Consider the following 23988-nt stretch of genomic DNA (forward strand, 5'->3'; position numbering starts at 1 on the left):
CATCTTCTGTCTCTGCTTCACTAACTTTAAATTTTGAGACCTCAGGCAGTCTAGTCCATGAAGAAAACACTCCAGAATGACCGAGATACTTAAGTTTTTAACAACATTTAAAATAATATGAAAAATAAAATAAAATGTTGTTAAAAACTTAAGTATCTCAGTCATAATTTGTGTCCTTTTTTTCTTTTGATATTTGTTCAGAAATAGACTCCCAACTTATAATATTAATAATATACCTGTAGAAAATAGGGACGGCCTTCTTTTTTTCACATTGCACAGTCTCCCCAGGTGGTTCTGCCTAATCTCTGGGCTTAAAATTCTTCCAGCCTGGTAATGAATAGAAAATCCTTACTTCCAGCTCACGTTACCCTCTGGAATGCCCATCCTCTATTTTTGTCTGGTGGACAAAAAATGCAGCACTTGGTAAGCTGTGAGTCCTTCCAGTATGATGCCACTCAAAACTGAAGTTTATCAGTCTCCAATCCTCAGTCCCCTCCCTACCACCCGTCTTCAATTTCTTTGGCTGTTAGCCTTGCCATTCTCCCAGTTGTCAGAATTAGAAAGCTGGACTCATTCCAATCCTTCCTTCATGTCCCCTGTCCAAGTATTTCTCATCTGTCGCTTTCCTGGTCACACTGCTCCTGCCTTTGTTCATCATCTTTCGCCTGGATGAATGCAGTGGCTTCCTAACTGGTCTCCTGTCTATACTTCATCTTTCCTGATCACACCATCCTACCTTCCAAAGTATGCATAGCAGGGTCATGCACATGCTGGAAGGGAGCCCAAGCACACTTTCCTTGGAGAAGAGTTCTGAAGGCTCAGCCCCTCATCCTCCGTAGCTGTCGCTCTCCTGTGCCAAGTCCGTGCATGCCTCTGTTACAACTCTTCTCAGTTGCAGCATGCTCACTGTCTCCATGTCCTCACCTCACATTCACAGCGTGCACCTTACATTGTAATCCTGTTTCTCTACATCTGGGTCCTGTCTCAGAGTATATATGCTCCCTAAATACACATGTTGAGTCTTGTTTACCCAATGTGTTTGTTTGCTAGAGCTGCTGTAACAAAGATGCCACAAATGGAGTGACTTAAGCAACAGAAATTTATTGTTTCACTTTTCTGGTTTTCTGGAGGCTAGAAGTCCCAGTTCAAGGTGTTAGCAGGACTGGACTCCTTCTGAAGGCACTAACAAAGGGTCTGTTCCAGGCCTCGCTCTTGGCTTTTGACAGCGTAACTCCATCTTCACGTGGCGCTCCCTCTGTGTGCATGCATGTCTGTCTGTTCACATTTCGCCTTCTCAGAAGGACACCAGTCATATTGGATTAAGGGCCCACCCTGCTCCAGTGTGACCTCCTCCCACTTACATCAGCAGTGACCATGTTTCCAAATAAGGTCACATTCAGAGGTATTTGGGGCTAGGATTTCAGTAAATGAAATCTGAGGCCCTATTCAACCTATGAGACCCAGTGGCTAGTGTGTTGACTGACATAACTGTAAAGTAATCAAGTGAAATGATCTTTGAATAAAGGGTCAGAATTTTATTTTCTTCAAAGTTATGTTTATGACAAATAAAAGCTTATGATCTTGGGAATACTTTCCCATCTCTAGTTTTCCAGTATATTCACAGTAGATGTTGAATTGTTGCGCGTCAAAAGATGCTGGTGGAGTATTCTAGTTGTTCTAGCTCTGTCTTGATGATAGAATGCCACTTAGTTTGCAATACAGTTAACGTATGAATAAACTAACAAAGAACAGGAAGGGAGAGATGCCTATGAAATCTTGAAGATGGCAAACAGACTGAGCCAGCAAATCAGAAAAGGCTGAGACCTCATCTTAGCCGGGAGGAGCCAAGTAAAAGCAACCTCATTTGCAGAGCAAACTCAGATCTGAGAGATAGAAAGCACCAGGGCCTCTGAAGACATGCTGAGGCCCCAGGGGACATAGATGAAACTAAATGTGAGCATTTAGCCCCCTGAATACCCCTCCCTACCTGGCAGTCTAGAAAAAGACTTGAGGTTTACTTGGGGACAGTGGGCCCAGCAGGAGGTGAGGGACTGAGCAGTGAAAGTCTCTCTAACCAGGCCCGGGGCAGAGAACTGACTGAAGGATTCCTCCCTGGAGAGGCAAAGGCCGCTCTTGACCTTGTGCATGTGCAGGAAATTTCCAGAAACTTCCAACCATCTTCTTAGTGTTCCCTTCTTAAATGTGAATTAGATGGCTTAGGATCACCAAAGACTTCAGGAACACCTTGAACATGAACGAGAACAAAACAGGAAGAAAAAGCAACTTGAAGGCAATGTAGGGAATAGACAAAGACAAGTTCTTACCTCAAAGGAGAGAAGAGGGGGCATAACATCTATGAAGTAATTGTTTGAAATTTAAAGACGTTCAGATAACAAAGGGTTCTTGGAAATCAGAAATGTGGAAGCAGAACTAAGACCCCAATAGAAATCTTCCAGAAGGAGAAAACAAAAAGAAAGTAGAAAAGATAAGTAGAAGGTCAATCTAGGAGGTCTAAGAGATAACTAATGAGAATTTCAGAAAGAGAATAGCAGAAACACAGGACTGTGTGTGTCCAGGCCAACAGGGCCACCGAGAGCTCAGGCCAGTGAGTGATGAAAAGAGCACACCAAGACATGTTAGGTTGAAAGTTCAGAATACCAGAGATTGGGAAAATCTTGTAACTTTTATTATTTATTTATTTATTTATTTTGAGACAGGGTCTCACTTTGTTGCTCAGGCTGGAGTGGAGTGGCGCGATCTCACATCACCGCAACCTCCGCCTCCCTGGTTCAAGCTATTCTCCTGCCTCAGCCTCCCACGTAGCTGGAATTACAGGCATGTACCACCACGCCTGGCTAATTTTTTTTTTTTTGAGATAGAGTCTTGCTCTGTCGCCCAGACTGGAGTGCAGTGGCACGATCTCCACTCGCTGCAACCTCTGCCTCCTGGGTTCACGCCATTCTCCTGCCTTAGCCTCCCAAGTAGCTGGGACTACAGGCACCTGCCACCACGTCTGGCTAATTTTTTTTGTATTTTTAGTAGAGACAGGGTTTCACCATGTTAGCCAGGATGATCTTGATCTCCTGACCTCGTGATCCGCCTGCCTCGGCCTCTCAAAGTGCTGGGATTACAGGCGTGAGCCACCACTCCCGGCCATATTTTTTTTTTTTTTTTTTTTTGAGACGGAGTTTTGCTCTTGTTGCCCAGGCTGGAGTGCAATGGGGCGATCTTGGCTCACCACAACTTCTGCCTCCCGGATTTAAGCGATTCTCCTGCCTCAGCCTCCCAAGTAACTGGGATTACAGGCATGTGCCACCATGCCCAGCTAATTTTGTAGTTTTAGTAGAGACGGGGTTTCTCCATGTTGGTCAGGCTGTTCTCGAATTCCCAACCTCAGGTGATCTGCCTGCCTTGGCCTCCCAAAATGCAGGGATTACAGGTGTGAGCCACAGTGCCCGGCCTAATTTTTGTATTTTTAGTAGAGATGGGGTTTTACGATGTTGGCCAGGCTGGTCTTGAATTCTTGACCTCAAATGATCCACTCACCTCGGCCTCCCAAAGTGCTGGGATTACAGACATGAGCCACCGCACCTGGCCAGGATTTACTTCTATATGTAAAAAAACCCAGACCTGCACAAAGGGTTAGGAAGATTGGCTTTAGATTTATCAGTAGCAGTGCTGAAAGCTAGAAGACCTCAAATTCTGAGGGAAATTATTTCCAGCCTTTAATTTAGCGTTCATCGAAATTATTGACAAGACGTGTACATAAAATAACCTTTTTGGGATCTGTCATGTTTGAATTTTCCATTCACACACCCTTTCTTAGGAAGCTATGGAGCACTGTGAGCCACTAAAACAGGAAGTTGAGAAAGAGGGAAGTACTGAGTCAAAACCAAAGAAAGGGGAAGGAATTTTCAGGACTCATGAGAGCTGTGCCGAGGCAGAGAGAGTAACTGGTCCAGATGAAGCAGGGAAATGGAGGGCCAGAGGAGGGATGCGTTCTAGAAAGGAGGGACTGAAACCGGTGGGTCAGCTAGTGTGTCTGACTACACTGAAGGGAGTTTTACTGATCTTTTCTGACAATTTCAGGGAGAACTGGTAGTCAATGCAATGCGTGTGAAACCAAGCAAGTAAAAGAAGATGCAGTTGCTTACTCTAATGGGGAAATAGATGCCTAGAAAGGAATTGTAATCACAGTACGCTTTTGTGTTATAATAATGGAGATAGACCAGATGCGTGGTTCACACCCGTAGTCCCAGCTCTTTGGGAGGCTGAGGCGGAAGGATTGCCTAACACCAGTAAGATTCTGTCTCTACAAAAAAGTAATGAAAATTAGCTGGATGTGGTGTGGCATGTCTGTAGTTACAACTACTCGGGAGGCTGAGGCCGGAGGATTGCTTGAGTGCAGGAGTTCGAGACTGCAGCGACCTATCATTGCACCACTGCACTCCAGTTTGGGTGACAGAGAGAGACCTTTCTTTAAAAGTAATAATTACAATGGAAATAAAGAAGTATTGATTTGACCATGGGACAAGTGGGTGGATGGGTGTAGGGTTTGGCAGTTTAAGAATTAAAAACATTGGACGATAATGTCTGGACTGAAAAGATAACAGAAATAAAACATGTTGTGTAGAAATGTGGAGATAAAGAGCAGGTGGAAGGCCTGATAGCTGTGGAAGCACAGTCTCTGCAGAGCAGGCTCCACTTGGGTGGAAGCTGTCCTTCTCGTGTGACCTGTAGCCTTGTACTGTGTGGCTTCTCAAACTGTGTGCTTGGAGTCACTTGACAAAAATTAAAATTAAGAGAATGGAAACTTGCCGTCTTGCATAAGTTTTTTTGTCATTTAATTTGTCAACTTTTAGTAGGTCTCCTTGTATGGAGACTAGTGCACTGTCGATTTAGAAATACCTGCAGGTTGATACTAGTTTAGCGCAATATCTTGAAGAAACCAAGAGCATAGACTTTAGAGTCAGTTGTTTACTTGGGTATAAATGATGAGCTACTGCATGCTAGGGGCTGTTCCCAGATAACAGTGGTTAGGAAAATACATGAGGCCTCTCCCCTTGACGAAGTCACATTCTAGTGATGGGAGATGGACACTGCAGATCAATGAGCAAGGTCGTTTCAGATTGCTTGAGAGAGATAAAACCTGGAATGGGTTGGAGGAGAAGGCCTTCCACGGAATGCCCCTTTGAGCAGAGTCCTGAGGGTGAGACCACCACACTTGCTTGGGAACAGCAGAGAAAGGCTTCGAGTTCTGGGAGTTCATTAGAATTCAGGACAGTCATCCTCAACAAGAGAGGACAGTTGGCCTTGAGGTGAGACAGACCCTGGCTTGTGACATCAAGGGTGGTGCTGGACTGGAGGGATGCTGGAGTGTGGCAGGGGCTGCATCATGGTGGGCCTTGCAAGCCACATTAGCCACTCTGAATTCTCTGGAATATAAGAGCAGTGTGTTCTGCCTTGAGGTGATTCAGAGTGCTGGGTAGAGACTGGATCCTGGAGGGCTCCCAGTGCCCACCTGACAAGTAGTACAAAAGTGCTGTTGAGGCTGGGCCCTGTGGCTCATGCCTGTAATCCCAACACCTTGGGAGGCTGAGGCTGGGGAATTGCATGAGACTTGGAGTTTGAGACCAGCCTGGGCAATATAGCGAGACCTCATCTCTGCAAAACATTTAAAAATTAGCCAGGTGTGGTGGTGCACGTCTGTGGTCTCAGCTCCTCAGAAGGCCAAGGCAGGAGGATCACTTGAGCCTGGAAGTTCAAGGTTATAATCAGCCGTGATTGCACCACTGTACTCCAGCCTGGGTGACAGAGCAAGACCCTGTCTCTAAAAAATACCAAAAAAGGTGCTGTTGTATTTTACACCATGCAGGTTCATGTGTGCTTACACACACGTTTACATTCCTTTTATTCATTCTTTTTACTCGAGGGTAGCTTTTCCTGCTGTCGTTTATGCATTTATTAGTAGTTGGGTGGTTTGAACCCCAGAAGGTTAACTAATAGCCAGTGCAGCAAGCAGTAAACATACTGACTAGTGGCTCATACTTGCTTTATTACTTCAGTTTTTTAAATTGTTGATAATTACAATAATGCACATGGGCATGGGTCCAGACAGGAAGAATTATTGTCTGCAGGCAGATCTGCTGTAAGCCGGTAATACAGTCTGATTTACTTTTAAATTTAAATGCCACATAAATCATAGGAAAGATGTCTTTTAACTCGCTTTGAATTTGGAAAGGGTAGAGCACTTTCGTATTTTTGTTATTTTCATGGTTTTAATGGGCAGTAGAAGTTAAATTGATTTGTTATATCCAGATTGATATCTGAGTGTTGTGTGCACCTAATAAAATGTTTAGCGGAATGACTGTAGAAATTTGTATTTAAAATGTAAAGTTTCTCTCTCCCTGCCCTGTGAAAATCATTTTGGCAAATTGTCATATTTTCTTGTTATAAGCAAAGATATGGGTTATTCACCCAAGAATTTCATGCCTTTCAGCATAGCAGAACCTTAGAAATTTAAGGACCAGTTATGGCGACTCATGCCTGTAATTCTAACACTTTGGGAGGCCGAGGAGGGAGGATTGTTTGAGGCTGGGAGTACAAGACCAGCCTGGGCAATATAGTGGTACCCCGTCTCTGCAAAAAATGTTTGTTTAATTAGCCGGGTGTAGTGGTGTGTGACTGTAGTCCCTGCTACTTGTGGGGCTGAGGTGGGAGGATTGCTTGATCCTGGGAGGTTGAGGCTGCAGTGAGCTCCAGCCTGGGCGACAGAGTGAGACTCTGGCTCAAAAACAACAACAACAAAATACCCACAAGAAAAACCTAAACCTGTGATTTCCAGTGTTTGGTTTTTATGGAATAATGGAACTAAGAAAAATGTTTTAAATAGATAAGGTTGTTCTTGGTTAATATTACAGAAGAATAATTTTTAAAAAGCAGCTACCTGTTGATTGTTGCCATCATTTTATGAAACCATTTTAATAACAAAAGGTAGAAGATAATGTTAGAATTCAGGACAGTTATTCTTCAGCAAGGACCATTAGCAGTTCTGTACCCTTACGCGTGGATGTGTGCACAACACATGCACACTAGACCTTTCTTAGGTTTCTCATTTTTCAGGGGGGCCACTGGAAACCTTTTGTAGACCCTGTTAGTCCCCCTAGTGGATGTTGGGGACCCCCTCCCTGCTTTAAAACACTGGCAAAAATCATCATATATATTAAAACATGGATATTTGGCCGGGCGCGGTGGCTCACGCCTGTAATCCCAGCACTTTGGGAGGCTGAGGTGGGCGGATCATGAGGTCAGGAGATGGAGACCATCCTGGCCAACATGGTGAAACCCCATCTCTACTAAAAATACAAAAATTAGCCGGGTGTGGTGGCACGTGCCTGTAATCCCAGCTACTTGGGAGGCTGAGGCAGGAGAATTGCTAGAACCCGGGAGTCGGAGGTTGCAGTGAGCTGAGATCACACCGCTGCATTCCAGCCTGGTGACAGAGGGAGACTCTGTCTCAAAAAAAAAAAAAAGATGTTTTCAGTTGCATGAATTTGTTTTCTTATTTTTTCCCAGATACATTAAAGGAAAAGAGATCTAGTGAAGTCAATTTCAGATCTCTGACATTGGTTATTCATGTTTGTGGTTTTAACCTCTTGAAGTCAGTTACAGCATTTCAGCCAAAGCTGGCATGTTGGATAGTTTCTCAACTTAGCCTTGGTAAAATCACTAATTCAAGTGTTTATTTAGTGAAATAGTTGGTCAGAAAAATGGAATATTTTAAAAAGAAGTGTAATTTTTTACAAGTACATGAAATAAACTATGCTTAATCTGATTTTTAGTGACTGGCTTAATGCATATAAAAACAAAGTATATATCATAGAGTACCAGGTCAGCCAGAGGAAGCTTATAATTTCTGAGAGTATTGCCAGGTTTGTGCTCGGATATTCTACAGAAAACCCTTCATCATTTGTATTATTTCTGTCATCTGAATCAATAAGAATGATTTAGAATAAACATATTTTATTATTAATATTTAATGAGTAGTACTTCTGAGTGTTACTTGAAATCATTTCACTCTTTTAAGGTTTAGAAAACATATCCTTCTACATCCCCCCACCCCTGCTCTGCATGTACTAGTCAGCACACTCTTAACAACTGCCTAAGTAATGCTGGCCAATGAGTTCAAATGTTAAGCCCAACTTCACACCATTTAGATCATCTTATATTAATTCTGAGGCCTCCTGCCTTCCTGACCTCTGCAGTTAGCATGCCTGACAAAGTATGAGAAATGTCTGGTTTGCTTTGGAGTCACAGTGAATTCTGACTTAGTGAGGGAGGCCGTCTTCATTTCTAAGCCATGTTTCTCCTGCATGGGGAGTTTCAGGAAAATAGAGTTCCATCTGTTATAGTGTGAAAAAAAGTTAATATTGTAGGTGTCTCATTTAATAACTAAACTTTGAGTAGCACCCTATTTATGTTGCACAAAAGTGAAAACTAAGGTCAAGAGAGATTAAATAACTTCCATGAGATTACATAGCAAGGAAGCAGAATGTCCATCAGGAAAACCAGTTTAGAAAAATAATTTACATAGTGCTCTTCTGATCACAGAAGTGTTTTGATAGTTGCAGATTCATCTTGACTTCACTTCCAAGTCCCGGAAGCTGGGCTAGAGCCAGGAAGTCAGCAACTCTTGGCCATTTTCTTTTAAATGTATTAAATCATTCATCTAAACGTTTGGTGACTGAATTCCCACAAAATATGAAGCATTAATGCAACCTGCTTTCCTCATGTCCATAGTTAATGTGTGAAGAAGGAATGTGCACTCTTTTAAACCCATTTCATGCCATCCTGGATTTGGGAAGGATGGCCAGTCATGTGGGGACTTTGTGGCCTCTTCCCTTGTGCACCTCGGGTTCAAGCCCCAGTTCTGCGCAATTGCAGCCAGAGAGTGGAAAGAGCCAGCCTGATGATGATGGTGATGCTAACGTGCTTGCTCTGCGGCAGGCATTGTGCTCAGTGCTTCTGCGTGTTATTTTAATCGAATCCTCACAACAGGCCTGAGCCGTCGGTATGTTAATAACCCTGTTTTGTAGATTAAAAAATTAAAACCTGGTAATAATGAAAGCTCCCAATGCTTGAAGAGCGCTTCTATGTGACAAGCACTTTTCAAACACTTCACATGTATTAACTCATTTAAACGTCAGAGCAGCACTGATGTGTAGTTATTATTGTCATTACCTTATAGATGACGAAAGTGAAGCCCAGAGAGGCTAGGTGACCTGCCAGAGTTGGCACAGCCAGTCAGTGATGGAGGTGGAACTCTGTCACGGTGTGTCTGCGCCTTAAAGCCACACTCTTGGTCTTTCTCCCAGGTCAGTAGTACAGTGAGTAGAAGAGTAATGGTTGGCCGAGGCCAGTCCCTAGTGTCTCCATACCCCCTGGAAATAAGTTTCATGGACTTCCTATTTTATAATGGGCAATCAGAAAAAAAACACAGGGACTGATGAAGAACCTGTTCATTTGAGAATTTCAGGTGTGTAAACACTGTTCTGCATGGTTTTTTTTTTTTTTTACATGAAAGTATTTTATGTATTTGTATATTTTGAAAAAAACTTCCCTTAGCTCTCATGTCAGAGACACATACTGAAAGACAGACCTCTATTAAATCATGATGTTTGGCTCCTTACCACTGTAATCCAGATGGACAAATTACCATGTTTCCGTAAAAAGCGTTGGAGACAGCCTAAACCATTTTCAATCTTGGAAATGATACCTCATTTATACTTTAATATTTAAAGCTCTAATAAAAGCTGGAGTTATTTGTATAAATTACTGTCTGTGAAAATAATACCTAACAGCCGGCATATGTCACTGTAAGAATAATGTCTTTTTACACTTGGAGTTTTCCCCCTACACCCAGTTCACCAGTTTCTAATTAGAATTAAGTTTAAATGTTAAAAAATCAAAAGACCAAGAATTTTCCATTCATGTAATGCAAACTCTAAAGAATAGGTTTTTTCATTTTACTGCTATACAACCGGAAAATGCTTAACAAGAATCCTGCTATTTTATTAGATAGTGGTTTGAAGCTTCACTTCTCTGCTGCTGAAAAAGATACTCTTAAAGTTTCAAACTGTGGTCACTGTTTGGACAGTAAAAAAAAATGTGGCATTTCTTACACATTAGGCTCTGGGTCAGAATCGTGATAGTCTTCCAATTGCAGAAAAATAGAATTTAATATGTGTACACCTGGGGCTTTACTGTATTAGGATGTGTACCCGTGTGTTTTGTTGTTGTTGTTGTTGTTGTTTTTTGAGATGGAGTCTCGCTCTGTCGCCCAGGCGGAATGCAGTGGCGTGATCTCGGCTCACTGCAAGCTCCGCCTCCTGGTAGGTTCATGCCATTCTCCTGCCTCAGCCTCCCGAGTAGCTGGGACTACAGGTGCCCGCCACCGCGCCCAGCTAATTTTTTGTATTTTTTTTTTTTTTAGTAGAGACACAGTTTCACCGTGTTAGCCAGGATGGTCTCGGTCTCCTGACCTCGTGATCCGCCCACCTCGGCCTCCCAAAGTGCTGAGATTATAGGCGTGAGCCACCGCGCCCAGCCCCTGTGTGTTTAGAATAATAACACTTTTCAGGTATTGAGCCTGTTCCGATTTTACTTACTTGAGTTGTGCTACCTCAAATTGTGTCTTCTCTTTTTGACAGATGAGACTCTTAATATTGAAACAATGCATTCCAGATTGAAATCTAGGCATATAATAAGCAGAATTCAAAAACACTGTATTTTGAACAAATTTTAGACTTTAAAAAAAGTTGCAAAAATACTACAAGAGTTCCCCTGTACTGTAACCCTGTTTCCCTTAATGTTGACATCTTGCATAACTCGTAATGCGATGATCAAAACCAGGAGGTTTGCACTGGCACAGCACTGTTAACTGACTTACAGACCTTATTCAAATAATTGCTGCAGTTTTTCCTCTAATGTCCTTTTCCTGTTCCGGGATCCTGTCCAGGCGCCTGCATTGCATTTACTTGTCATTTCTGCTTAGTCTTCTCAGATCTGTTGCAGTCCCTGGTCTTTCCTGATCAGCACCTTCAAATGTCTCATTGTGGATGAGATTAATGTAGGTGTCTGATGTGTGTCTCTGCTCTCAAGTAATTGTTTTCCCTTTTGTAGCTAATACCTTTGGGGAGATACCTTGAAAGGATACTGAGAACAGAATTTTTTTTTTTTCACTTCGTTCAGTTTAGTAAATCTTTGGTGAAGGTTCATGAACATAAATTTGTTCTAATTTGTGAACCTTGAAGTACCTCAGCGCTTGAACAAATATGAATGAAAATAATATATAGGATCTTTGTATCTTTTAACAGATGGTCCTTTTTTACTGACTTTTCCTTAAAAAAGGTTTTTGAACAAGAGCGTCGTACCTTTCGCTATCAGTAGTTTGCTAGTGGTAACTAGATGCCTCAAAGGCCTGCTTCATTCCGCGTTTATTAGAACTAGAACTGTGTTACATTGCCTTCGCAGGGTGAAACTTGAATACTCGTGTGTCTCATAAAGCCGGATTCCTTTCAAAGAGACCTGATTCTTCCAGTAGTGGGATCAAACCATGTTCATGGGAAGATGCTCCCTCTGTGGCAGGCACCTTCAGAAGCCCTGCAGCCAGATTTGATCCTGGAATAGTAGCTTCAATGAGGGCAGAGATAACTGGGTGTGCACGTTTGCTTTGGAGTGAGAGGACTGCCTGGTCCTGAGGGCTTTGTGAAGGGAGGTAGGCTTAGATGAGCCCAGGAGTTGCATCACTTGAGGTGATTAAAGGCCCTGATTTCAAGTAGGTTGAGACTTAGATTTATTTAGATTTACATATTTATTTCCTTAAGCCATTTCAGGTTTTCAACCAAGTTACTAGAAGCACTTTTTACCAAGTTGAATTTCTGTCCTTGGATTGCTAAACTGTTCCCCAAGCCAAATTAATAAAATGGAATTTCTTATTAAGAATGAATTATTAAGCAAAATGGAAGTGCTGGGCTAGGGAAGCAGTTGATGCAATTTGTTTTCCAAGCCTTAAAAGTGCTGCAGTATGCATAGATCACAAGGACTGGCTTCAGTGCCAACACATGGGGCATTAATTTTTTTGGTAGAGGATTCCAGGTTTACAGGATATCAGAAGTGCTGACTTGGCAGCAAAATCCCATTTGTAACATGTTAGACTAGGAAACAGATTGATTTATATGTTGATGTAATGGATCAAGGCACAGTCTGTGCTTAAGGAAATGGACAGCACATTAAATAAGGGCATTTTCAAGGTAGAAGTACAAACATTACAGAAAAAATTAGCCTTTTATACCCTAGGTAGGGTTGGGGTATGTTTGATTAGTTGACTCCTAAAACATGGTCCACAGAGGCTTTTTATATTTCCGATGATACCTTCTTGAGAGTCTCTTAAGACCACAAGGATTAATCTTTCTGAACTCAAAAGTGAATCACTACAGCATATTAGCCGTCTGGATTGATTCCAGTTTCTCTGCTTTTTCTTGGTGGTAACTGATGTGAGGATCTGTTGGTGCTTAGCTGCCTCTTCCTGTTGCTTTAACCTCTGGTATTTTAAGATTCTCTTTAGGGAAGATAGTACTGACCATCTCAGCACAGAGCAGAAATGCACTTACCGCTGATGTGTTGACCTTAGTGGTTGACCCATAAACTGAACATTTATACAGTTGGAACTCTTGCGGTCTTTTAGCCAACAACCATAATGAGTAACATGTGGAACATAATCTTTGGTGCTGATAAATGGCTTTTTACGATGAAATTGACCATTCCACGCTGTGGCTTGGGTGACCTCATGTAACTAATTACTGTTTCTTAGCTATATTCACTTTTGGAATTTAAGGGGTAAATGGTTTCTCCTTCTGCAGGCTGAACTGCTGACAGATTAAATACCACCTGAAATCTGATTTGTTTAGTAGCTGTCTTTAATGTAAAAATATAGAAGGCCAGAGGGAATCTAGGAAACACTGCTCAGAAGCTTTCAGACTTAACTATAGGAGTTCATTCGTAGCAGGTTTAGGAAGCACATTCCTTCCGACCTGTAGATTGGGCTTTTCATATACGTATTTATCATGTCTTCTTGGATTTTCTTCATTTAATTCTATCTGAGCTTTCGAAGTGGGAAGCAAAGGATTCGGGGGAGAGCACTGGTTTCAGTACACGAAAATATCCCTGGGGTTTCCTTACCTTTATCTTTGGATATCCCCATTTTTCTCCACACACAATCCAAGTTTCTAGCCATAATCCTTAGATTACAAAAGAACAGGACTTTTGGTACACATCTTTTTTTTTTTTTTTTTGAGACAGATTCTCTGTCTCTGTTGCCCAGTCTGGAGTGCAGTGGCGCAATCTCGGCTTCACTGCAACCTCTGCCTCCTGGGTTCAAGCGATTCTAGTGTCTCAGCCTCCCAAGTAGCTAGGACCATAGGCACGCGCCCCCATGCCTGGCTAATTTTTGTATTTTTAGTAGAGACAGGGTTTCACCATGTTGGCCAGGCTGGTCTCGAGCTCCTGACCTCAGATATCCACCTGCCTCAGCCTCCCAAAGTGCTGGGATTACAGGTGTGAGCCACCGTGCCGGGCTTGGTATGCATCTTGAACTAAGTGTGAAGATTAAGCACATCTGTCTTGTGCATCCTTTATACCTTTTAATGATTTGTTTGAATTAAGCACCACTAGAGTATTACCTATGAATAGGTGTGTGTTCCTTCCTACACATATCTTTAGGTGTTTTTTCCTTCTTTGGGGGAAGCAGGAACTCATATTAGTCTGTAGCTTCACGTGCGTTCATACTGAAGGCATAGGGCCTTCTACTTTAATAAATGAGTATTCGTTCCAGCAGGGTAAAGTCAATTCTAGTTAATAAAGGTGCTAATTGTTTGTTGGGTTTAACTGAGGTGTTTTTCAGCCCTGATAGATATTGGCAACATTTTAATTCCAAATTAGCTTTCTCCCAGCTGTCCAACAAGGGTTGGTGCTTCCTTCTCTTATACTAATAGAAAGCAGGTTCATTTTAATAAGCTTCGAACCAAAACATATGTCAGATGGTAAATTGGTCCTGGAAAAAGACCATAATATATTTCACAATCAAATTTAAGTTCCTGATTAGAAGGATTGTTCATGTCTGTGTAGTTCATCAGCATAAATAAATAAAAGTTTCCTAGAAAATCATACATTTTCCATAAATTTTAAAAGTCAGCTAGGCGTGGTATCTCATGCTTATGATCCCAGTCCTTTGGGAGGTCAAGGCAGAAGGATCACTTGAGCCCAAGAGTTTGAGACCAGCGTGGGCAACACAATGAGACCCCATCTCTACCAAAATATAAATACGTGTATACTGGGTGTGATGGCGCATGCCTGTGGTCCCTGCTACTCAGGAGATTAAGGCTGGAGGATGGCTTGAGCCCAGGGGATCGAGACTGTAATGAGCTGAGATTGCCCCATTGCACTCCACCTGGGTGACAGAGCAAGACCCTGTCTCAAAAAAAAAAGGGTGGGGGCATCAAAGCTACCCTTTCTTGTTAGTAGGAAAACCATGTCATGTATATGCTGTTTTTGAAAAGAACAACATGGTAGACCATATAATCTAACCCTCCTCTACAAGTTTTAACTTAAGAACTGTTATTTATTTATTTATTTTAATTTTGAAGAAAGTTTTGCAGTTGGGGACTCTTATGGCTATAACCACGAGTAATGGCATGTTTTTAGAGAGATGCCTGTGCTTGTCTCTCTCTTTCTCTCTCTCTCCCTGTCTTTCTGTCTGCTTTTTTTTTTTTTTTTTTTTGAGATGGAGTTTCGCTCTTGTTGCCCAGGCTGGAGTGCAATGGTGTGATCTCTGCTCACCGCAACGTCTGCCTCCCGGGTCCAGGCAGTTCTCCTGCCTCAGCCTCCTGAGTAGCTGGGACTACAGGCATGTGCCACCACACCCGGCTAATTTTGTATTTTTAGTAGAGATGGGGTTTGTCCATGTTGGTCAGTCTGGTCTCGAACTCCCGACCTCAGGTGATCTGCCTGCCTTGGCCTCCCAAAGTGCTGAGATTACAGATGTGAGCCCCCACGCCCGGCCGATGCCTGTGCTTTTCTCGTGCATGTCTGCGGGAGCCTTGCTGTTGTAATGTTACTTCTCACCTATAGCTTCTGAGCTGTTAATGGTTAGACTGCACATAAAAGGACACGGGCCAAAGACAGATCTTATGGAATAGTTGATTATTTTTACCCAACATGAGAGAAAATTGTTCATGAAATCCCCTTTAGTGTTCTGTGTTTATGAATGATGCCATCACATTTTGAATCATGGGAGCCAAACTTGAACCTTCCTCTTCCTCATCCCTCATATCAGTTATCACACCTAGGCCTATTTTAGGCTCTGTGGTTTCTTGAATCTCTCTATCCACCACTCCACCTTAGCCCAAGCTACCATTTATTCCTCTCTTGGAATGTGCACCTCCAGTGTCCTGAATGATTTCCCTGCATACACTCATTTCCTTTCAGTCGGTTCTTCACCGTGCAACTAGAGAAAGCATCAGAGCTTTGTTATGAAAATAGTAACTTTCTGCTTAAAGCCTCTCAACACTTCAGTGGTAAGGACTGAAGTCCTTTCTTGGTCTGCAGACTCTTGTCCCGGCATGCCTCTCCCACCATCTCTCTGCCTCAAAATCAACATTGCCTCCATATGGGATGCTTAAAGCGCTACTCAGCTGTCACTCTCTTTAGGAAGCTTCCTTGATAAGCTTCCTACCCAAGCTTAGGTCAGATTCCTTTTTTTTTTTGAGATTTGAGTCTTGCTGTCTTGCCTAGGCTGGAGTGCAATTGTGCAATCTCGGCTCACTGCAACCTCTGCCTCCCGGGTTCAAGCAGTTTTCCTGCCTCAGCCCCCTGAGTAGCTGTGATTACCGGCATCCGCCACCACGCCTGGCTAATTTGTGTATTTTTAGTAGAGACGGGGTTTCGCCATGTTGGACAGGCTGGTCTCGAACTCTCGACCTCGTGATCTGCCTGCCTTGGCCTCCCAAAGTGGTAGGATTACAGGTGTGAGCCACCGCGCCCGGCCCAGATTCCTTTTTTATGTGCTTTCTCAACACTGTGTTCTTTTCCTTCTTAAGACATTTGGGAATGTGGTCACACTTTTTGTGAGTTTTAACTCTTGCATTAGAGCCCCAAGAAAGCAGGTCATGACTTTTTTGCCCACTCTTATATCCTAAACACTTAGCATGTTGCTTTGCAAAATAGTAGTTGCTCAGAAAATTTTCTTTTGTGGGTAAATTAAGTAAAATTATTGGAATTTTAGTAATTCTCCACTTTCATGATTTGGTGTGTGCAAAGGATTAGAAAGTAGATTTGCTTTTACGAGGACAGACTGCAGTTGGATTATATGTTCTAAAGTTAGAAGTATCCCAGATGGGGATTGAGGGTTAGATTTTTCCTTTGCCTAAGTCTCAGGATACAAAATCAATGTGCAAAAATCACAAGCATTCCTATACACCAATAACAGACAGAGAGCCAAATCGTGAGTGAACTCCCATTCACAATTGCTTCAAAGAGAACAAAATACCTAGGAATCCAACTTACAAGGGATGTGAAGGACCTCTTCAAGGAGAACTAGAAACCACTGCTCAATGAAATAAAAGAGGACACAAACAAATGGAAGAACATTCCATGCTCATGGATAGGAAGAATCAATATTGTGAAAATGGCCATACTGCCCAAGGTAATTTGTAGATTCAATGCCATCCCCACCAAGCTACCAATGACTTTCTTCACAGAATTGGAAAAAACTACTTTAAAGTTCATATGGAACCAAAAAAGAGCCCGCGTTGCCAAGTCAATCCTAAGCCAAAAGAACAAAGCTGGAAGCATCACGCTACCTGACTTCAAACTATACTTCAATGCTACAGTAAGCAAAACAGCATGGTACTGGTACCAAAACAGAAATACAGACCGATGGAACAGAACAGAGCCCTCAGAAATAACACCACACATCTAAAACCATCTGATCTTTGACAAACCTGACAAAAACAAGAAATGGGGAAAGGATTCCCTATTTAATAAATGGTGCTGGGAAAACTGGCTAGCCATATGTAGAAAGCTGAAACTGGATCCCTTCCTTACGCCTTATACAAAAATTAATTCAAGATGGATTAAAGACTTAAATGTTAGACTTAAAACCATAAAAACCCCAGAAGAAAACCTAGGCAATACCATTCAGGACATAGGCATGGGCAAGGACTTCATGTCTAAAACACCAAAAGCAATGGCAACAAAAGCCAAAATTGACAAATGGGATCTAATTAAACTAAAGAGCTTCTGCACAGCAAAAGAAACTACCATCAGAGTGAACAGGCAACCTTGGGAGAAAATTGTTACAGTCTACCCATCTGACAAAGGGCTAATATCCAGAATCTACAAATAACTTAAACAAATTTACAAGAAAAAATCAACCCCATCAACAAGTGGGCTAAGGATATGAACAGACATTTCTCAAAAGAAGACATTTATGCAGCCAACAGACACATGAAGAAATGCTCATCATCACTGGCCATCAGAGAAATGCAAATCAAAACCACAGTGAGATATCATCTCACACCAGTTAGAATGGCAGTCATTAAAAAGTCAGGAAACAACAGGTGCTGGAGAGGATGTGGAGAAATAGGGACACTTTTACACTGTTGGTGGGACTGTAAACTAGTTCAACCATTGTAGAAGACAGTGTGGTGATTCCTCAAGGATCTAGAACTAGAAATACCATTTGACCCAGCCATCCCATTACTGGGTATGTACCCAATGGATTATAAATCATGCTGCTATAAAGACACATGCACACGTATGTTCATTGCAGCACTATTCACAATAGCAAAGACTTGGAACCAACCCAAATGTCCATCAATGATAGACTGGATTAGGGAAATGGCACATACCATGGAATACTATGCAGCCATAAAAAGGATGAGTTCATGTCCTTTGTAGGGACCCGGATGAAGCTGGAAAGCATCATTCTGAGCAAACTATCGCAAGGACAGAAGACCAAACACTGCATGTTCTCACTCATAGGTGGGAATTGAACAATGAGAACACTTGGACACAGGGTGGGGAACATCACACACTGGGGCCTGTCGTGGGGTGGGGGGAGGGGGGAGGGATAGCATTAGGAGATATACCTAATGTAAATGACAAGTTAATGGGTGCAGCACACCAACATGGCACATGTCTACCTGTGTAACAAACCTGCACGTTGTGCACATGTTCCCTAGAACTTAAAATATAATAAAAAAATAAATAAAAAAGGTTTTTCCTTTGCCTTTCACTTTGATCATACACATCCAAAAGTCACTTTTTATTCTGTTCTAGCTCCTGGGAAAAGGATTTGTTTGTGAAGATACAAATAGTAAATAATTAAGGTTTTTAAAAGATGAATTCTGTCACATAGACCTGAATGACTGTTGCCTCTGTGCTAGCCCTCTTGGAGTAAACCTGCAATTTTTTTCCCTTTGGTAGGCTCTTGCAGCCAATGCCGGAACAGGATTTGCTGTTGCTGAGCCTCAAATCGCAATGTTTTGTGGGAAGTTAAATATGCATGTGAACATTCAGACTGGGAAATGGGAACCTGATCCAACAGGCACCAAGAGCTGCTTTGAAACAAAAGAAGAAGTTCTTCAGTACTGTCAGGAGGTAAGAGTGTTGCCAGTAAGTTAAAAGTGTTATTTTTCTGGGGCAGGGTTGAATCTGTTTACCTTAGAAATAGATATTCTGTCATTCTCTTTTGACCTAAGACCAAGATGCTAATGACTGGAGCCCCAAGCCTTTTGTTTCTAAATGCGTGGCATGACTGAGACCTCTCAAAGGCTTTGCCTGCGTGTTCTGTGAGCTCTCAGTTCTTTAAGGAAGGGATACTGCAGAAGCCTGGCAAGTGCCATGGAAGTGCAGCCTGGTTCTCATCCTCCCACTTGTCTTGGAAGATGGAAAACAAAACATGTCTCCTTACTGACAGAAAGCCACCAGTATTGTAAAGGATCATCTCAGGTCTGATTCAACTCTGTGTTAAAGGGAAAATGATAGGAGATGTTATAACTTGTATTTATTTTTTCTGATAGAGACAGGGTCTTGCTACATTGGCCAGGGTACTCTCAAACTCCTGGCCTCAAGCCATCCTCCCCAGCCTCCCAAAGTGCTGGGATTATAGGCATCAGCCACCACTTCTTACCAAGATGAGCAGACAGGGCCAGGGTCAAGTTCTGTAATTTCATTGACAGATGTTTCCATAGACTTGCCTCACGGAGCCATCAGTTCAACAGCTACCCTACAAGCAAACTTGACATCTCATGAATTTGTTTTGGGCTAAAAGCGTGCTGCTTTTGTTTGTCCTTAAATACATACGCCTCTTGAAAAGAGAATGCGTGGAAGTGTTCAGAAATCTAACCTGTCAAAACTAATACAGTATCTTTTTATTTGATGACTTCAGTTAGAGCCAGGGGTAATGGAGTGGAACTTTAGATGTATGTAGGATAAGGGTGGAGGCTGAGTAAACTTAGACACTCCATCCTTACTTGCAAGTGTGTGTCTGTCTGCAGATTGATTTATTGTGTGTGTGTTTGTTTTCTTAACAGATGTATCCAGAGCTACAGATCACAAATGTGATGGAGGCAAACCAGCGGGTTAGTATTGACAACTGGTGCCGGAGGGACAAAAAGCAATGCAAGAGTCGCTTTGTTACACCTTTCAAGTGTCTCGGTGAGTGTTCTTGGTTACTTTTCAGGAAGTGCCAGCCCCCTCCCATTTTAAATTTAATTTTCTCTTGGCTCACAGTGAAATATTTACACCTGTTAAGAAGCTGAGTGTGACATGAATTTATTGGGGAGAATTTCTCTTAGGGGTGTTTGCTGGCTTCGAGTGTCAGTGGCTGACCTCCTCTCAGTGATGGCTAACTCTGCCTTCCCATTGTAGACATCCTTCCTCAGGACTGAATAAGGGTGCTACCCACAGAGCAACTGCACTTATGCCCTCACATTGTTTGATATCAGTGGTTTATGGTGATAGTGCTGAGTAGTATTAAAGAAAGCAGCCCCAGGAGAAGAGAAGAGTCTTCTGTTTCCCTTACTTTCATCCCACACACGTTTGCACCATTTGACCAAATTTCTGGTAGTTTTCAGCAGAAAGAAAAGTGACTTATGGCAGCCTGTGGACAGTCAAGGGTACCGGGGCCAGGGCTTATAGGACCTGCCATTCTGAAGGGTTTGGGGCTGGTAGGGGTGTTCGTGACTCTGTGTTGCTGGTGTCAACATTCAGAGCCAATTTGAGTAAAACGGTAACTGTTTGTTATGCAGAAACAGAGTTGTTGCTTCAAATGCTCAGGGAATATATTCATTGTAACTATTTGTGCCTGATACATTGGAATTACACTCACATATCTGTGGTCTGGTGATTCAGGAACAGATTTGGTCACAGAAACTTCAAAGGGCAAAAAAATCAATTTTAGATTAGCCCTGATGGGATTAAAGTAGATACAGCATTAATGTAGACATCCTGAGTGGTTCTGGAGCTATGTGTAATTGGAACTATTAACTTATTCTCCTCTCTCCCTTCTGTAAAACCTTTCCTTCTGCTGCTGATGGCAGCAAAATGGAATGTGATACTTCTTCTCATTCTCACGTGTAGCCAAGCCACAGGAAGAAGCGGTGCCCCTGAACAACAGTGTTTAAAATGTGTGGCAGTTAACTTTCTTTTAAAATATTCGTGAGGAGAAAGAGGGACATCATGTGTGCTTACCACCGTTTACTTTAAAACTGGGCATCTCAAGGTTGGGAGACTTGTTAAAAATGTTGTGTGATGTGGTTTAAGGATGCTTTCTATTCTGTTTGGCTCTGAGAAATTTCTAGGTATGAGGTTTCATTCGCTCATTAAAAAAATTCTCAAACTAAAAGTGAAATGAGATTATCCTGGAATATTTGTAGACAGTGGATAGAAAGTGCTTGAAATCGTTCCTTCTGCATCGCTCCCCCTAGAGACTTTGCAGCCTGATTATCTCCTCTTGTTTGTCCTTGTCACCTTCCAGCTTCACTCCCCACCCAGACATCTGAGTGGGACCTGGGAGACTCTTCGATTCTTCTGTTATCCTTTATCTCCCTGTATGCGGTCGGTTTCTGAGCCAGCCTCATACTTACTTCTTAAATAGGCTTATAGTCATGATTTTCGAACTGTGCGCCGAGGCAGCTCGGGCCATTGAAGCAAAACTCACAGGGCATTCCGGGATGTTTCTGATTTTTCAAGGGAAATGTAGTGACATCTGTCAGGCATTCTGCAAACTACTAGCTGGAAGTAATTTACAGTTTATCATGACATCATTTCATTTATTTTGATGACTTCATATCTCTGTGAAGCTGTTTTTAGTTATTCCTGTGATAAAAAGCAAGTATCTTTTGAAAATCGCTGAAAAAGAAATGAGGGTGATGGTGTTCAGTCTGATTGCAGTTGGGGGAGATGTGCAGGGCCCAGTGGGCACTAAGGTGACAGGACATAGTACTTATTAAGTTGTTGGGTCTAACTGCTTAACTTTTCGGTACTTTTTTTAGCCTAGGAATCCTGTGAAAAAGTTCCTAAGACACTCAGGGTGCTGTGAGTCGAAAATGTGGTCATCGCTGGCTTGTGTCCTCTTCCTGCATCAGATTCCCACTGCCCTAGCTCAGCCTGTGGTCAGTTCTCGTCTGGGCCGAGAGCAGCCTCCATGCTGTTTCTCAGTGCTGGCTGTCCAATCTGTTGCCTGCAGATTGAAAATGAAGACCAAATCATGTCTCTCATGCACAAAATCTTAAAAAAGAATGTTGAAACTCCTTAGCGTGGCTTCAAAACTCCATGATCTGGCCCTTGCTCAACTCCCCCCTGTTCTCTGTGATGTCATGCTTTAGGTTTTATCAGCATCGACCACCCCAGGGTGGTCGCGCACCATCCAGCTCTCAGCATTTGGAATGGCTTTCCTCTGCTGACTTTGCTTGGGAAGTTCTTCCTGCAAGGCTTACCTCAGGAGTTGCCTCCTTTAAAGGGAGCCTTTCCTGGTCTTATTTTCTATCCATTCATCCAGGTTTCTGTAATACTCCTTGCTGTTGCCATCGCACTTATCACACTGTACCATGATTGTTCATAGACCTTTCTCCAACTATGCTGTGAACACCTTGCCAGCAGCGACCCTGTTTTAGTCTTTTTTGTCAACCTCAGCACCATGGTAGTGCCTAGAATATCGGATATACTGTTTACGATAATTACAACACAAAAATACTACTATAGTTGGTACACAACAGAAATTTTATTTTATTGCTTTATTTCCCAAATGATAGAGTTTAAATTTGTTAGCATGTTACAGAACCAAACAATAGTATTGTCGTTAATGAAATGCATAAAAGACAGTTTAACCATAATCCATTTGGTACCTTCTTTGCATTGTGGTCACTGAATAAAGCATTATACGATCTTTGGTGTTACTTCAGACGGTTATTCATATTTACCGCAGCATCCATTTGGACAACTTCTTAACCAGTCGGTAGAGCTATCCATTGATATTTTTACATAAGCACAGTTGCCTGAGCCTAAACTAATAAGGGGTGACATGACTGGAGTTTAAGGGAGGGAGTAGGAAAGACATATTGCAGTTCTCCCTTATCAGTTAGATTTTGATGTCTCCCTGCCCCTTCCGCTGTCACCTCCACTTCGAGCACCCAGGCAGAACTGACATCATTCAGTTAATAATAGCCACCACCTTTTTCCCCCATAGACTCCTTAGAAAGCCTTTTGATGATAGTCTTTTAGAGTTGCTATTGCTTTTTTAAATTAAAAAATAATAGTTTAAAAATAATTTCAAATTTACAGAATGGTTACAAAAATGGCACAGAGTTCCTCTGTGTGCCCTTCACCCAGATTTCAGATTTTCCAACTGTTAACGTTTGATCAATGTGGTAAAAAATCTTATTCTCTCTTCCCAGTACCCCTCACACACATACTCGAGGTTTGTTGTTTTTTGAATCATTTGGCAATAAGGCAAACATGGTATCCTTATACCTTAATACTACAGTGTGTATTTTTAAAAAGCAAGGAAATTCTCCTATGTAACCATGGTATAATCATCAAAAATCAAGATTTTGTAGACAATATCTAGTTGATCCAATATCTAATCTACAGACCCTACTCAGGTTTCACCTGTTGTTCTAATAACATCCAGGATCTAATCTAAGATTACATGTTGCATATTTCCTTGTCCTTTGTGACATTGATTTTTTTTTTTTTAACTACAGACCAGTTCCTTTATAGAAAAGTTTTCAATTAGCAGTGATCACACCTCCGATAAACCTCACAGGCTACGATACTGCCCCTGCACAAAGCTCAGTTCCTTTATAGAATGCCTTGCTATTTGTGTTTTTCTGTGATCCTTTTGATTTATTCATTTTTGAGGGGAGCATCACAGAAGTGTTCTCACTGCATCATAGCAGGAGTAGTGCGATACCAGTTTGTTTCATCACCTGGCTAAGATGGTGTCTACATTCATTTGTCTTACTATGTACACATTGTCTGCGTTTGGCCAGTGGGGGCCCCACTATGCTGGTTCCTGTGTCCTTGTAACATGTCCCTATCATTCTTTGAGAACTTTACTTTCTGATACAAAAGATTCTCCAAGTCCATTCTGTATTTTCCCTACTCCACTCCTGGAGTCTGTTTTCTCTGAGACACCATGGTTGCTTTTAGTGGGGAATGCTATTTTAAAATCCAGATCTGGGCCTTAGGTGATTTGTTTTTTGTTTTTGGTTATTTTTGGACAGAGATTTGGACAGGTAGTGTTATTGCGATATGAAAACTACTAAAGTTCTGATTTAATATCTACTTTGAAAACAAAACTGGTCTCGGCAGCTTTGAGGTGCTGTCTTCTGCATTTGTACCTTGGTCTGTTGGCATAGCTCACTT

At 42.1% G+C, this 23988-nt stretch overlaps 1 protein-coding gene and 1 pseudogene across 8 annotated transcripts in view; one reads left to right on the top strand and one right to left on the bottom strand.

The window, feature by feature from the left end:
- Nucleotides 1-23988, top strand: part of APLP2 (amyloid beta precursor like protein 2) — a 72599-nt gene that overhangs the window by 18763 nt on the left and 29848 nt on the right. For all 8 annotated transcript variants that reach the window (XM_009424472.5, XM_009424474.5, XM_024346837.3 and 5 more), the window contains 2 exon segments: nucleotides 18544-18717; nucleotides 19653-19776. In XM_009424472.5, coding sequence (XP_009422747.3) covers nucleotides 18544-18717; nucleotides 19653-19776 — 298 coding nt within the window.
- LOC112204953 (U4 spliceosomal RNA) lies at nucleotides 23245-23413 on the bottom strand (annotated as a pseudogene).

This window comes from Pan troglodytes, chromosome 9 (genome assembly GCF_028858775.2).
Source record: "Pan troglodytes isolate AG18354 chromosome 9, NHGRI_mPanTro3-v2.0_pri, whole genome shotgun sequence".
Taxonomy (NCBI): domain Eukaryota; kingdom Metazoa; phylum Chordata; class Mammalia; order Primates; family Hominidae; genus Pan; species Pan troglodytes.